This window comes from Chlamydotis macqueenii, chromosome 6 (genome assembly GCF_036417535.1).
Source record: "Chlamydotis macqueenii isolate bChlMac1 chromosome 6, bChlMac1.mat, whole genome shotgun sequence".
NCBI lineage: Eukaryota > Metazoa > Chordata > Aves > Otidiformes > Otididae > Chlamydotis > Chlamydotis macqueenii.
Genome location: NC_141561.1, coordinates 1447513 through 1462640, shown reverse-complemented (window position 1 = coordinate 1462640; position 15128 = coordinate 1447513). Strand labels below are relative to the sequence as shown.

Here is a 15128-nt window from a genome sequence, read left to right as displayed (position 1 = left end):
AGAGGAAACAGCAGGTGAAAATTCAAACATTCCTTGTAAGCTTTGCTTGGAGATGTGGATGTGCCGTTTTGCTGGGTGATATTCCCACAGAGGTATCGGCATTTTCCTCGAGACGGGATCTTTCTAATGGGTTACGGTAAGGAAAAAGCACACGGACCTGCCAGCGCGTACTATTGAACGGCCAAGCAGAAAAACAATAACGATGCTTACCGTGGAGGTGCGATGTATTTGGTAGCTTTGGTACATTTCTTGAGTATATCATCAGAATTAAAAACCAATTTTTGCTTTATTAAAGAAGATTATTTTTCTTCTTACACAAAAGCATGAATATTTTGATAGTTTTTAGGTACTTTTGAGGATCTTCATGCCTGCAGTTAATCCGTGAGTTTCAAGATTGTATATCCTGCTTCGTTTTGTTCCTGCAAGCGGATGATAATTGATTTTTAATCAATTTTAAATAGTTAGAAATAGAAGCTGAGGAGCGTAGGCTGTCGGGTGGCCGAGGACTTGCTGTTGGGCACAAGCTACTGAAAATGAATTTCCCCAGTGGGCCCAGTTTTAACACTGACTGCCCAGTGCTCTGTGCTCGCGCGGCTCTGCTGGTCCCAGTTTAGAAATGGCCGGTTAGTATTGGTGGATTTCCATCGCTGCGAAGGCAGAAAAGTACTGCAGAGCTAGAAAAATGTGAATGTAGTTAAGAGATGTAGTCTATTAAGAAGTATTTCCAACATTTTGCAGGAATAGCCGCTTTCACCCTTCTGTGTGGAAGGCTGGATTTCTTTCAGCCAGATGCGCTCTCCTGTACTGGTAACGTTGGAAACGTGCTGGTTTTTTCTCTGAAGTTTAGATGAGTGCACCACAATGGAAAATTTCTAAGTAGCTGTGTAAAAACAAGATCAACCGTTAGATGGAGCTCATAAAAAAGAAATACACCATTTTTTTTATATAAGGGATCTCTGGGACGATGGTTTTGCAGTCTGTTCTACGTATAAAATGCAGCCAGCGGTATTACGCACCTTTCTCTTTATTGAGAAGAATATTTCCGTTACCAGTTCCGCTCTGCAGGGGAGCAGACTGCGGGTTGATGACAGCGGTGCGATATTGGGTGCGGGTCGGCCCGAGGAGCGGCGTGGCGCTGGGGCTGTGCGGAGCGGCGCCGGGCCTGCTCTGCTGCTCCGCTGCCGCTTCCGTTTGGTTTTGATGCCGGGTCGTCTCTGGATATTGCAGGAAGCCTCCAAATACTCAGCTCTGTTAAGCAGTATTTATTTCCTGAGAAATCAACTGGCCTGTGGTATATATTTTTTTTTTCTTTTTTTTTTTTTTTTTTTTTTTTCTTCCAGAGAAACAGTTGCCTGAATCACTTGTACCCATTCATTTGTTTTCTGGTGAAATTGCACTCAGGTTTACATTTCTTTGCTTACTCAGAAATTGAATGGAGGTGATTTCTGGGTGTTGCACCGTGGTTACAACCACATCCCTCCTCCTGTTGAAGGTGTTCAGGAGTTCAGACCTGATAAGGGACAACGGTGCCTTGGCCACATCTGGAGGTACAATGAGAAATGTAAATAATCGTAAAAAGGGATTTCCCAATAGAGATTTTCAGATAATTTTCTTTGCTTTACATCCTGTTATTACATTTTCTGTAGTCATAGAATCCCAGAAGGGTTTGGGTGGGAAGGGCCCGTTAAAGCCCACCCAGCCCAACCCCCTGCCAGGAGCAGGGACATCTCCAACCAGATCAGGTCGCTCAGAGCCCCGGCCAACCTGGCCTGGGATGTTTCCAGGGATGGGGCATCCACCGCCTCTCTGGGCACCTGGGACAGTGCTCCGCCACCCTCAGGGTAAAAGATGTCTTCCTGAATGTTCTAGTTTAATTTAAAATATAGTATTTAAATATAGAATATTTTTAAAATGATGGTATTTAAATATAGACTATATTAAAAAATCACAGAAAGTATTTTCCAAGAATTTATACAGACTTTAATAATATTGCAGTTCTCTTAGATATTCCTAGCATTTGTATTTTTTCAGAAATAAACAGGGAGCTGAGAAGATTTTGTGGTGATAAGAACAGTAAATATCAAATGTTTTCCTACATCACGTGATTTTTGGTGTTCTGTCAGAAGACCAGGTTTGCTTTAGGCTCGTTCCAAGGATCAGCTCTTAGGGGTGAGGTGTACAGGCGGGTGTGCGGTAAGGTTTTCCCTGGGATCTAATATCTTAAAAAAATCTGCCTGTGTGAATTGTGTCACTTGAAATTGCCATGAACCTGTTGGATTGTCAGCTGGTAAGAGAAACCAGTTGGTTGCTTGCCTGTCGGCAAAGCTATGGAATGGAAACAGAGCGTTTGGCATGATGTCTGGCAGAGCAAAAATTAAAAATTAGGGTGGTGTCTTTGAGGGCCGTATGAATAACGCAGTACTGGTCAGGGTTTGTACACCTTTTGGGGAAAAATAAATAAATAAATAAAACACCACAGAACTCCGCTGAAATCCTTTTTTATGAAGCAAAACCAGTAAAACCAGTTATGGCTGAGGAGATACTAAATACAAGCAGAATACCACTGATTTTTATCACTGAAAAATACAACTGAAGAAAATTACATGGGCTTAAAATTTCAAGAAGGGAGATAAATTACATGGTGCGGAAGGGAACGGTGTCGTTCCCGAGGGGTTTGCAGAGATTATTGTGATGTCACAGAACTAGAAGAATGTTCAGGGAACTAAACTAGTCTTGCATCTTTCTCAAAAAAAAAAAAAAATCCTTAAAAATAAGGTTTTTGTGAACTTTTTGCTTGGTGCTGGGGAATAGAAACGGTGAATGGGTTTTGGGCGAGCCGCTCGCGGCCGCAGGCAGCGCGGGTGTGACGGGTGCGGCTGTGGACGGAGAGTTTGGCTGGTGGGGAGAGCGGGCGTAAGAAGGAACGCTCTTCAGGTAACTTTGCATCAGCAACCTGTTGCTCACCTGTTATTGAATCTGCGACACACAGAATTTTTTGTATCAAATTTAAAAAGCAAATTGAAAGGGTTTTTTTGCAAAGCCCAAAATTAAGAGTCAAATATTTTATTTCCTTGCTGCGTCCTACCAGGCGGCTTTCACGGAGCTGCATCTTTCTCTTAACTGATAGGATAAATTGCTGGAGACATTACCTGTTGAAGGAAAACGAGCGCCCAGTATGGATGTTGGTATTTATATAGTGTATAAAGAAGCCGTTACAGCAGGAAATGTTCATGGTGTAGCCTGGGTTTCAGGGCACACCACGTACAGAAACCTGCTGTCACCAGGAGCAACAGCAGCAGCGGCTCCAGCCTGCGGCTCCCCAGCGAGCCACTCCCAGGAGCGGTACCCGAGTGTGCCGCTTCGCCATCGCTAATGCAAAAGGGCTTTTAACACTTCTTCTGCATTTTTAAACCTTTTTTATCTGAACGTTTTTACATCTTGGCAGGAAATTATTTTTTTTCTTTTTTTTTCTTTTTTTTTTTTTTTTTCTTTAAATCCATTGCCGTCCATTATTGAATGTTAATGCTTTCCTTCCCTACTTCTTGAAGAGCACGTTAAAATTCCTGGCCCCTTCTCAAGCTGCCCATTACCTTGCAAGGGCAGCTCTATCCATCAGCTCTATCCATGGGACGTGCCGAGGTAGGATTTCCCAGCTTTCAAAGGCTTCCTATCAGCGTGTGGTTTATAACACATTTATAAAGCATAAATGCTCTTTGCTTTGGAGCGGGGGTGGGAAACGCGGCGGCGGATCAGCAGAAAGAGGGCTGGGAATTACGATGGGCTGGAGCCGGAGTCGCTCCCTCAGCGTGTGGTCTTGCTCGTTTAATGAAACTCATTTTTCCAGCACTGCTGATCTGCGGGTTTGTTTTCTCCCTGTACCGGGGCTCTGGCTTTGGTATAGACCTTTGGCAGAGGTGTTTTTGCAGGAATTACGTACAGCCGGTGTTTGGCTGCCCGTAGGTTGATTTAATCTTGGGTAATTACTGCTCTTTGCGACTGAACGCGGTGTCTGTGAGAAGCTCTTGAATCTGCATTCACAGAGAGGTGAGGCTCTTCACAATTTTTTTTTTTTTTTTTTTTTTTTTCTTTCCCCGTTCCGTCAGTCCGCTGGTAAATGGGAATATAGCTTTGAGGTAAGTGTGGCAGCGGCGGCAGCCCCTGGCCAAGCCCAAACCTAGCCTAGCGTGGCTGGCTGGCTCCCGTAGCAGCGCCGCGCCAGCGCCCGTGACGTAGTGCCTTCCCATAGAGACCGCTCCGGCATGCCGAGTCTTACTTATTCGGGTATCGGACTCTGAGACTCTTTCTCTTCTTCGAGTTATGGGACCGGCTGGACTTGGTGGAATCAAACTGACTTCTACCCTAAGAATTGTGGCCAATAATTTGAATATTCCTATAAATTACAAATTTATTACTGTGTATTTGAAAGGACTTCACTCTTTAAAAATGAGCAAGGAAAACATTACCCTTTTTGGGTTACTTCCTAGAAAGTAATGTTTTACAAAATGAGCGAAGGGGACAAATGAGTTCTTGCTTCCATTACTATAAATTTGCTAGAGTCCGTGCAGCCCTGCTGATTACATAAATTAAACTTGCAGTCTCACTTACCAGAGAAAAGAGTCTGGTCCGATTACCAAATAATGCTCAGTACTGTTTATACCCGCGTGAAGAATCTAGTACATGTAGGCATTTAGCGTAATAGAAACATGCAATGTAGAGAGCTTGTTACATTTCTAAGTAATTTATTGATGTATCTCTGTTTTCCCGTAGAAGAATAGTAGGCAGAAGTGAACAGGAAGGAATAATACGTCATGAAACCAGAACAAGCATTGATGTGCACGCTGGTTACTCAAAGTGACGTTATAAGGACATTTATTCCTGATATTTTTAGTGGCCTCTTTATACGTGCTTTGCTTTTTCCCTTACCAAACAAAACAAAAAAAAAAAAGGCTGAAGTGAACGATTCATTCTAAGATAATGTTAATGAAGAGCCCAATCCCAGATCAGCTGTGGGACTGATCTTGAACATTTTTATCCCTGAGGGAAGGACTGGTGGGTCCCGCAGCCTGGCACGGAGCGGGGCAGCCTGGGGCTGGGATGCAGGGGGAGCATCCCCAGGCGGCACCGGCAGCACCAGCCCCGGGCTGGGCTGTAATTTTGCGCTTGGCGGGTACCGACGGCTGGCTGCTGCAGCAGAATTTAGGGAAATAAAAGCTCCCCTCCATCTCGGTTTACCCGGTGTCAGCACGGTAACGGAAGAGCTGAACTCGTAGTTGGCAAAAAAATTCTTATCTCCTTATACGCAAATGTTTAATTCATTATATTTTTAATTTGGCAATGCTCAAGTAAGCTTCAGGATGTTTAGTGCAGGATATTACTGCAGCAGAAACAGCATCTCTGCCCAAATCTCGCTGTGCGGTGGGCAGTCACGGTTGCAGCAAGGCAACGTGTAAGAATTCGGAGGCGCGCTCCGGCGTTCATTGCAAAATGGAACGTGAGTGGGTCTCAGGCGGACCGGTCCCTTGAGGTGCAGCAGTGAGGACGTTTTTTGTGAAGCTAAAGCTGAGTGCACCAATACGCCTGTTCACGTGCGTGTTCTGTGCGTCAGCCAGTTTGGCACCGGCGTGTTCCCAGGCGCAGTGATCCGTCGGGAACCCCTGTGAGAGCGCTCTCAGCCTCCTCTGGTTCTCTGCCGTGGCGTCTAACCAAACAGGCTGCTGCTTTTCCCTTTGTTTGCCTTTGTCTTTGCCGGTTTTGTTTGCTCTCACCGTTTTCCTGTCGTGCAGACCCGTACGTTTCTCCACGTAATCACCCAGTCGTGCCTGACGCTGAGCAGGATCGAGGACGGCACGCGCGGGCCCACGGTGGAGGCTTGCGATGGCAGCCCCTTGCAAACGTGGGTGCTGAGGAACTACACCAGGCTGGAAGTCTTTAGGAACGTTTATTACAGCCCCACCGACTATTTCCTGTAGCAGACGGTTGGAGGTTGGTATGGAAAAGCGAATGTAGCGTGTAGTGATTTCAGCTGCTCCTAGAGAAACGCTTCTCCCTCCTCTGCCTGCTGAACTCGGCCGAGTTCCTTTCTTCTTTTCTCAGGTGATTGCGTAGATGTATGACAGCATATCTGTTTACTGTTAGCTGTTATTAATTATAACTAATTTTATATGACTTCAACTACCTTACCCTATCGGGGCAGTTTGCAGTAGCTGAAGATTTGCTCCGTCTTCCAAGACAAATAAGTAATGCCAATTCCATCATATTTTCCATAAATGTTCACTTTGAAAATTCCCAATTTCAAGTAATTCAGTCCTAGAGATACCAGTCTCAGATGATTTCACATCACCAACAGATAATTCCCTGTGCATCTGCGTGTCGGTACAGCTAGCTCCACATCCCTGTGAGTGCTCTCACCTTCGCGTAAAATAAAAATTTTAGGCTGGCCTGTCCGAGTATCACATTGCCTAGTAATTAATTGTTTTCCAAGCAAATGAGACCTTCTTTGTAGTAGCATAAATAATGATGGGATGCAGGAAGAAAAAAAATTTGTGAGAGCGTTGAAAATCCCAATGATACGGTAGCCTAGCGTGAAATTATACGCTGAGCAAAAGGGAGCAGCGGCTGACAGCAGCAGCGGCTTTTAGGATTGTTTGCATTTCTGGTTGTAGGAGAAAATGCTAGCAGCTTAATTGCACGTAAAACAATGTAAGTGGAGAATCAGGGACGCTTTGAGCGGTGCTATTTAGTAAACAAGCCGCTTCTGTGAGCGCTGCTAATTCTTTCCTCTTGTAATTAGAGGGAAAAATGCCTTGTGTTCATCCTGGAACGCATATCAAACGGTGCCTCGGTGGGTTGGTAGGATATCTGCGGGCTTTTCCGGGAGAACCGTGTCACGGTTTGTTTTAGACCGAGGAGCGGCTCTCTAGGGACAAGCTGTTGGAGGAATATTCATAGTGCATATTGGGAGCGTTACGACGTGACACGGCAATCCGGTATGAACCGCGGTGCAAAATTACGCCGTGCTGTAGCGCAGGTGTGCGTCTGGAGAATAAAACCGCGTCGCTGGTTGGCGGCGTTAGCATTTCCCAGCGGTTTAATTGAAACACCAGACAATGGTTTGGGTTTTTTTCCATATGCAGATACACAAATGGTGTTTATTAGCTAAACTCTGACAGCCTGTAATCCTGTTTTAATTGTTTCTTCAGGAACTGAAAGGCCTTTTAGGAAATAGTAACCTGGTAGATGCTGCACTGCATAGCGAAGGCGCTTGGGATGTGTGCTTCGTGGCTGTGATTTTGTGTGTCAGACCCCCAGGTCACCCCGGAGCGGTGAGGGAGGGAACACCCGCTGCCGGTGCGCCTGTCGTGTTTTATCCATACAGTCTCTGAGGTTGGAGAAGGCCTCCAAGACCATCACAACTTCACACTTAACTTCCTGGGTCTCCTTGTGGTCATGTTCTCCTGGTGCTTTTGAACAGAAGATGATTTATTTCTTCAAAATAAGACCTGTTTCCCTTCTGACTCCCTCGTTCCTCAGAAATACAGTGTCCTGTGGTAGGAATAGAAAGGGGTGGGCGTCCTAAAGAAGAAAAAATGTACTGGAAACGGAAGAGTTTTCATCTGGATGCTGCCATGGTTCTTATTAGCACCTGTATTTTCACCGATCTGAAATGCACGTGTGTTTACGCCGCTGGAGTCTAAGCTGCTTAATCCAAAATGCTGTTGCTTTGAAATAACATTTCCTTGCGCTCATTTTGTACTTTCCTGCTGCGGTTTGTGTGTTGCTGGGCTCAGCGGAGGTGCTCGCGGCCCGGGGGCCTGGCCAGGCGTGAGGAGGTGAGCTGGGTGCCCCGTGGGGCGGCACGCAGCGCGGCCGGGGTCTCGTAGAGGCGGGGATGAGTACCTGTCTCGTGGCTTGTGTGGTGACTAGAATAGTTAGACCGAAAGCGCGGCTGCAGTTTTCAGCTGTGATTATCTTGCTGCAGCTCTCGCCCTTCTCTGTTGCAGAAGCTGACCCTGAGGCATGTCAACAGCAACCAGTGTCTGGACCAGCCGTCGGAGGAGGACAAGATGGTTCCCACCATGAGGGAGTGCGGTGACGGCCGTTCCCAGCAGTGGCTGCTGCGCAACATGACTCTGGGTGCCTGAAGTGGGCGCAGACCCGCTGCCTCGGCCGGCATCTCCTCCTCCTCCTCTTTGCTGAGGCCAGCGGTGCTGAAGCCCTCTCCAAACACCAGCTGTCCCACCAAAGTCACGAGAAGGTTTCCTTCGTGCAGCGAGTCTCCACGTGCCCCTTTGAAAGCTGTGACTGTTCGAAAGAAGCTCGTCTGAGCCTACACGTGTCAAAACCTGCTGTTACCAACACAAACGTGCTCAGAAATGGAATCCTCTACGCACCCTACATCAAAGAGGTGGGGATGGAGGGTGTTTTCTGTGCGTCACACACCGCTGCGGAGAAGTGACCCCATACAAAATGCCTTAGACACTCACTGGCACTGGGAACCATCATGGCAACCTCTCCTGAGCTGGATGAGGGGATGCTGGCCTCTCCTGGCAACGCGGTGGGGATGTCTGCTGCTCGCTTGTGTCGTGCGGGACTCGGTGAAGCACCACGCTGAGCAGCAAAGCCGCCAGACAAAGCGAAAGCTTTGTGGTTTGTGCCGGGAAAAAAATGGGAGCCAGCGTTTGGAAAAGCAGCAAAACTGAGCAAAGACTGCGCTCAGGAATTGAAATAAAATCATATGAGGCAACAGCAAAAGACGCGGGAGCAATGCTAAGGAGGAGTGACACACGCGGGTAACACAGACCGTGCGGACCGAAATGGCTGGGGCTGATGCAGGGGGAGCTGCAAGGGGGGTGCGGAATGGGGTACCAAAACCTGAGACCACTGAAGGCTGAGTTGGTCTGAACTCCATCCCTAGCTGCTGCCCATAGCCATTAGCAGCTGCCTGCATCCTGCGTCAGAGACGGGCGAGAGCTTCGTGCGTGAGCCCTGTGTGCAGAGGATGGAACTGGATCGACTCCGAGTTCTGCCTCCAGATGTTCGTGCTTCGATAGCGATGACAGATGCTTATTTATATTTTTAATAATTTTGTGGCTTCATCATTTTGTTGGCGTGGCTATTCAAAATGTGCTGGTGGTGGCACGCAGTCGGGTTGGAGGGGTCGCGGGAGCTGATGTCGTGCCGGCCCGCGGCGGGGACTGGGGAAGGGTCCTGTACATACTGGTGACATTTCCTTCAGCACACGCTCCCCAAAACACATCTGCCACGCGACGGGCTGGGCTGGGTTTTTGGCACTGGTCTAACTTCCCGTTGCTGAGAGGGTTCAGGAGGCCTCCATCACAGGGCTGCCGCGCCGTTTCAGCGCGGGGAAGTGGTGAAACGGTTTCCCATTATGTCACTCCGTTCCTCGGGAGCTCTGTCTCTGCACTAGGTCATTAAAAATGACAGTATTTTCTGTATAATGCTCTGGTTGTTACGGATTAATAGTGTCATACATGTACGTATTATAAATTTATAAATCATCCGTATTTTCTTGATACACATCATTAAATGGAAAACAGAAGGATATGACACTGGAAATGTGATTGCTGTGCATGCATGGGAGCTCGAGCATCACGGGTGACCTCGGACTGGAAGCCCATCTAGTCCTGCCTCCCTGCTCGGGAGGGCCAAACGCTTTCAGTTCTCATCCTCAGATCGCCATGGAAGTACACAGTATTCCTTAAAAGCTTGCAAAACAGGCAAAGGCTGAGATTCTGCTTCACAGAAAGGGCATGCAGACATCGCAAATTTAAACACCAGTCTCCGTGCAGAAAGAAAAAAATCTCAAAAACAGGAAGGAAATAATATTTTTCTCTAATCAGAATTACTACAAAGGTGAATATTCTTGTACAGTGTGTAATCCGTTGAGTAAGGTCGCAGGCTTGCAGGGTTTGGGTTTGGTCAGTTGGACTGAACTTATTTAGACGCCAGCACGCGCGTCCCTCACGGCTGGAGCAGGAGTGTGGCTGTAGGTCTTCTGCAGGATGGCCTGACGTCCAGAAATTATGCTTAGGCCTAGAAAAAAAGTGTTTAACTTCAGTCACGGTGAGTATTTCCCTGGGCTTCGAGGGACCAGGTCCTCGGTTTGCCCCCTTGGTAAGGATCAGAAACCCCCAGGTCCCACCGCAGAGGAATTTGAGATGCGTTTCTGGAGATGAGGTGGTGACGGTGAGGGTGCCTTCCAAGCTGGCACAGCGATGGGGTGTGGCAACTGAAGGTACGTTACTGCGCGTGGCCTGTGTTGGGGAGCGTCTGAAGCTCAGTGCCCACAAACAGCCGAAAAACAGCGCTTGGGCTTTGTTTCCCCATGTACATAGTATCTCAGAAGGGTGTCGGGAGGGTTGGCTTCTGTTTGCACAACATGTTTATAAAGAACTCTACACATGCTGAATACTTATTGCTTTCCCTGAAAAAGCGTTGCTGGTTCTCGTATTTTTTCAAGACTTGCTTTGATGAAAGGAGAGTGAGCGTAATGCTGGGTGGCATCGGCAAAGCGAAGGGTCTGAAGGGTAAGTGGAACCATCACCGCGGTAGAAAGCTGTGTTCCTTTTTATCTCCGGGCACCTTGGTGATCCATGGAGGTGGGGGAACCTGGGTGCACCCCCCAACTGAAATCTGGATCCATCTGCCCAGATGGGCTTCTTTGCCGTTCCGTATTTCCCAGAGGATTTCTCCATTTGTTGCGCTCTAATATGAGTAGCGCTGGGGTAATACTCCACGTTCTGATTTTCTGATTCCGGCTCAAAGCTGTTAAACTGATGGGAACAGTTTGGGAGGCAGAGAGGAGCTGGGCGGTGCCGGTGAACGCCGCAGCCCGCCCGGGACAGTTTGCGTGTTTTGGGGGGAGCTGAAAGCCTGCCATACTCTGAGATAACACAACGTTTATTTGAGAAATGTGGGAATTCTGCTCGGTATTTTCTGAAGCAGGGGGGAAAAAAAAAAAAAAAGACTTAAGGAGCAGTGGTTTGGAGGAGATGCTCACAAAGGCTCCTGAGTACCTGCTGGGAACACAAATTTAAATTAAATTTATAAAAGTAGGTTATGGATAAAGAACTACACATTTTAAATGTTGTAGCAGTTGTTAAATGGTATACTGGTACTTTGCTGTACACTCAAATATTTATACATTTTTTGTAGAATTAAAATACACTGCTTTAGTTTTCTTCTGGTGCACTTGTCTCTTTCTGTACATACTTATTTTTTTATACGGTAAAAACCCAGACTTTCCACGACACCCCCGGTATTTTTTTTCCTTTATTTACACGTACAACTTCAGAAATGGGCAGAAGAGCTTTTCCTGCTGCAGCGGACAGACGGTGGCCGCGAGCGCGGCCAGGCAGGTCGGCACGGGTGTCTTTGGCCGTCCCTCTGTTGGCGTTTTAAGGCTCAATTTTCCATTGTTTTCAATTTTCTTCATTGTGCAAGAAAACCAAGCTTGGCAGGGCATCGGGGTGCGAGGAAGCGCAGCAGGGTCCGCATCTCACGCTTGGACCCCTGGATTTTGCCCTGCTGTGCTGGATATTGCCCAAATGCTGCATTAACCCTCCACATTTTGGGAAAAAAAAAACGGTAATTCCATGGGAAAGAAATCATTCCCATAAAAATCCTGGTTCAGTTCTCCCTGCGGCGGGGGACAGAAGGGCCTGGTCGGGTATCGCATCCTCCCTCGTCATGGAGCGGTGAGGAACAGAAGGAATCCGGGTTTATTTCATAGAAAATACAGAACGTCGGTAATGGAGCTTGAGTCTTATTTTGGTCATCGGCGGATTTTCTTTTTTTAAGTCGCATCTGGAACCGTGAAGTGACTGGAAGCGTTCTGGTGAGAAGGGAGGAGAGAAAATAATTTAAAAACAAAGGATTTGGAAACAGAAATGAAAATTAATCCTCAGGAGGCTGAGAGGGAGAGGCCAGTTCATGTCATCGCTGTGGTGGAAAGGTTCCTGAGAACTTTTAGCACAGATAATAGTATGCCAATATTTAATTATTTCAGATTTTACTGCTAATTTCCGTTGCTGGACAGAGTTGAGCCTTCTGGTTACTAGCCTTACAGAAAGTCGAGCAAAGTGGCAGGAGTGTTATAAATGATAGAAGATTGTGTAGCCTTCATCTGCATTACTTCAGAGTTCCTGACAACATGGAAGATGATAAAAATATTTGTTTATTTTTATAATAGCAATTTTAGTTTCCTGATTCGCTCCCCTGCGCTGTTACGGTGTCCTTTGCTCAACTGATTTACAAAAGTGCGACCGAGTAATGTCTCGTTTAACAGGACACGCTCATGCAACTGCAGAGAAAAAACCTTAAATCCTTTTTACCAAAGTTTACGCGCTCCAGGCTTCTTCAGATAAATACGTGTTTGTGTGTTTTTTCTGATGAGCTGCAGTTTATATAAAACATTCCTCACATATATGCGATTAAAAAAATGACAGTCGAGTCTCTACTCTGATTATTAAACTATTTTGCAAAGATGCAATTAACTGCAGAGCTCATGTTAATTATACCATGTGAATCGTTTAAATGAATCACAAAATAATCTATTTGTGAGGAATGAATGCAGACACAGAGGTATTTTAATGTTGGTTTTTTTTTTTTTTTGCATTTCTCCAAAACGTTAATGATTAGGAGTGGTGACAGGCCTGAAATTATCATGAGGGCAACAACCCAAGGTAAAGCTTTAGAGTCTGCCCTAAAATCCATGTTTTGTTTCCAGGTCATTCCATTTGCAGTAGATAACGAAGGATAACATTAATTGTTTTGATGTTAACCAGTGAATTCAGTGTTGAAGGACCACATCGTAACATCCTTCTGCCTGTGACCTGCCTCGCGGCGCGTTTGATCTAGGCGAGTCGTTGTGGGCCCTGGGACCTTCTAGGACAGCTCGGGAGCTGCAGGAGCACAAACCAGCGCTGGTCGCCTCGGCTCGCAGGGGCTCGTTCAACCCAAGCTTGGTTACAAAGCTTGTTGGCGTTAAGTTGGTGGCACAAAGATGGGGGGTTGGACAGGATGGCCCTTAAAGGTCCTTCCAACCCAAACCATTCTATGGTTCTGGTTCTGTTGATCAAAGAGTAGGTTGGAACAGAACTTGCATTGAGTGCCTGCGCGATGATGACTGAGGCTCTGGTAAGGATGGAAGCCTGTTGAGAAAGGGCCTACACAGACATAGCGGGGAAAGGGTGCTCAGGTGCTGTGGAGGAACCTGCCCCGCGTGGATTTGCCTCTTTTTGCCCATGAAGGCTGATAGTGCTGAGCGTTTTGTTGGCTAGGAATACGTAGGTAATAGGTTCGGTCCTGCACATCCAACATTTTCTCTGCTCGAAGGTCCTGGGCGTCGAACAGGAACAATTTGGTTCACCTCTGCTGTTCTCACGGTGATTTCACCCTCCTGGTCTGCTGCTCGTGCTTGGCTTGAGTGATCCCTGGAAATGGTTAAATCGCAGTTCAACTGTCATTGATGCTGACGTGTTTTTTTTCTTTAACCATTATCCTTTCATTGCGTAAGTAGATCCTGATAATACACCGTGTTCTGCCTGCTCAGAGTAAAGGCAGGAGTTGCGGTGCCGTGCCTCCGACGGGGAGCAGAGCCTCGGCGACGGAGCGGCCAGCCGGGCAGCAAACCGCTGGTGCTGCCGCTCTTCCCGACGTGCTTCCCGTGGGCTCTGCCCCGCCTGGGTTTTCCCGCTGCTGGGAGATGCTCTTATCCAAGGTGAGCCACGGCGCGTGCCGGGAGCCATGGCAGACCCCATCCGCGGGTCATCACCAGCGAACGGAAATTCCTTGCTGTTCCCAAGCCCTTTTTCTCTCTCGCCACCACAATTATTTATGTGTTTAAGTCCCAAGAAGTGCGAGGAGGAAAACAAAACCAAGCAAAAAGTGGGATTTAGCTTCCAGCCCAGGAAAACATTGCGTTTTAAATAAGATGGATATTTGTCAGCTTCCGTTACAAACCAAAATGGAGGAACTTGTCCTGCCCCGTGCACATTAAGGTCCTAATTGAGGTGAGAGCCCTCGCCAAAGGGCAAATTTAAGGGCAGATACGATCTTTATGGTCTCCGTGGATTTGGAGCTGCAAAAGCGTTGACGGCACAACCACCACCGCACGTTTCCCCTCCTTCTGCCGCTGAGCGGGGGACGAGGTGAAGATCTGCAGCGTCGCTGGGAGACGTGGCTGGGATACTGGGTCAAGTCTCTTTGGTGGGGTGATGTTACTGAAAAATGGTTTAATTCTCTTGTTTGGCAAGGGTTATACCAAATTTTGTATTATCAGAGAGACAGGTCGTCTCTCCTGGGATATAAAAATTCAGAGGGAAGTAAACCCAGGGTGAGCAGGAGGTTGGACGTGGTGACCTCCCGAGGTCCCATCTGATGGGAATTGTACAAGCCTGTAAAAAAAAAAACCTACAAAAAGTGGTGCCAAGGAGGGCTGATGTTATTTATGTTATTTAACAACTGCCCATGCCCTGGACAAGGGCGTTCTCCTGTAACATAAGGAGCGTTTTTTTTACAAAAAGCTGTTCTTGCTAGCAATTTCTTTAAATGAGTGCTATTTTTTGTTGGGTTTTTTGAGCGTGGGAGGTTTTTTTTTTGCTACAGCAAACCAGGTTTTAACACGGTTAGCAGGGAGCTGTGTAGGCGCAGAACATCTGTGGGGAGAGCTCCTGCCTTTGCTGGGTTTTTCCCCTCATTTTCTGCCTTTTTCTCCCTTTTATCCGAGCGGGAGGCTCGGGATGAAGTACCAGAGCGCGATCGCGCTGTAGGACGTGCGGTGTCACCTGGGAGCTCTGTCACGTTTAGAAATGCTCGGCGTTGAGTAGTGACAGCTTACCCTCCAAAGCAGAGAGGCCGCGCGCTAATTTCTGCGGGGAAATCCCTGAATTTGGAGAGACGTGCGCTGCGCTTTCTCCTGTCCTGAAAAAAAAAAGGAAGGGGATGTGCGTGGTAATGAAAGCAAATCAGCCCAGCGAGGCTGGACAGAATCCGGCTTTTCTCTCCCCTTGCCCCGGTGCCTGTAGAAAAGTCCTTTACGGACCTGGGCTCCTTCCGTTCTTCCTGATGGGAGTCAGAGCGTTCAGTATGTTTTGTATTCGCATTTT

General features: G+C 47.3%; 1 protein-coding gene across 1 annotated transcript in view; it reads left to right on the top strand.

The window, feature by feature from the left end:
* The window catches only part of GALNT13 (polypeptide N-acetylgalactosaminyltransferase 13), a 98027-nt gene extending 88463 nt beyond the window's left edge, over positions 1–9564 (top strand). The window contains exon 12 of the mRNA XM_086750694.1: positions 8001–9564. Within this exon, the coding sequence (XP_086606820.1) occupies positions 8001–8141 (141 nt within the window). The 3' untranslated portion in view covers positions 8142–9564. The remainder of the gene's footprint in view (positions 1–8000) is intronic.
* The last annotated feature ends 5564 nt before the right edge of the window (positions 9565–15128 follow it).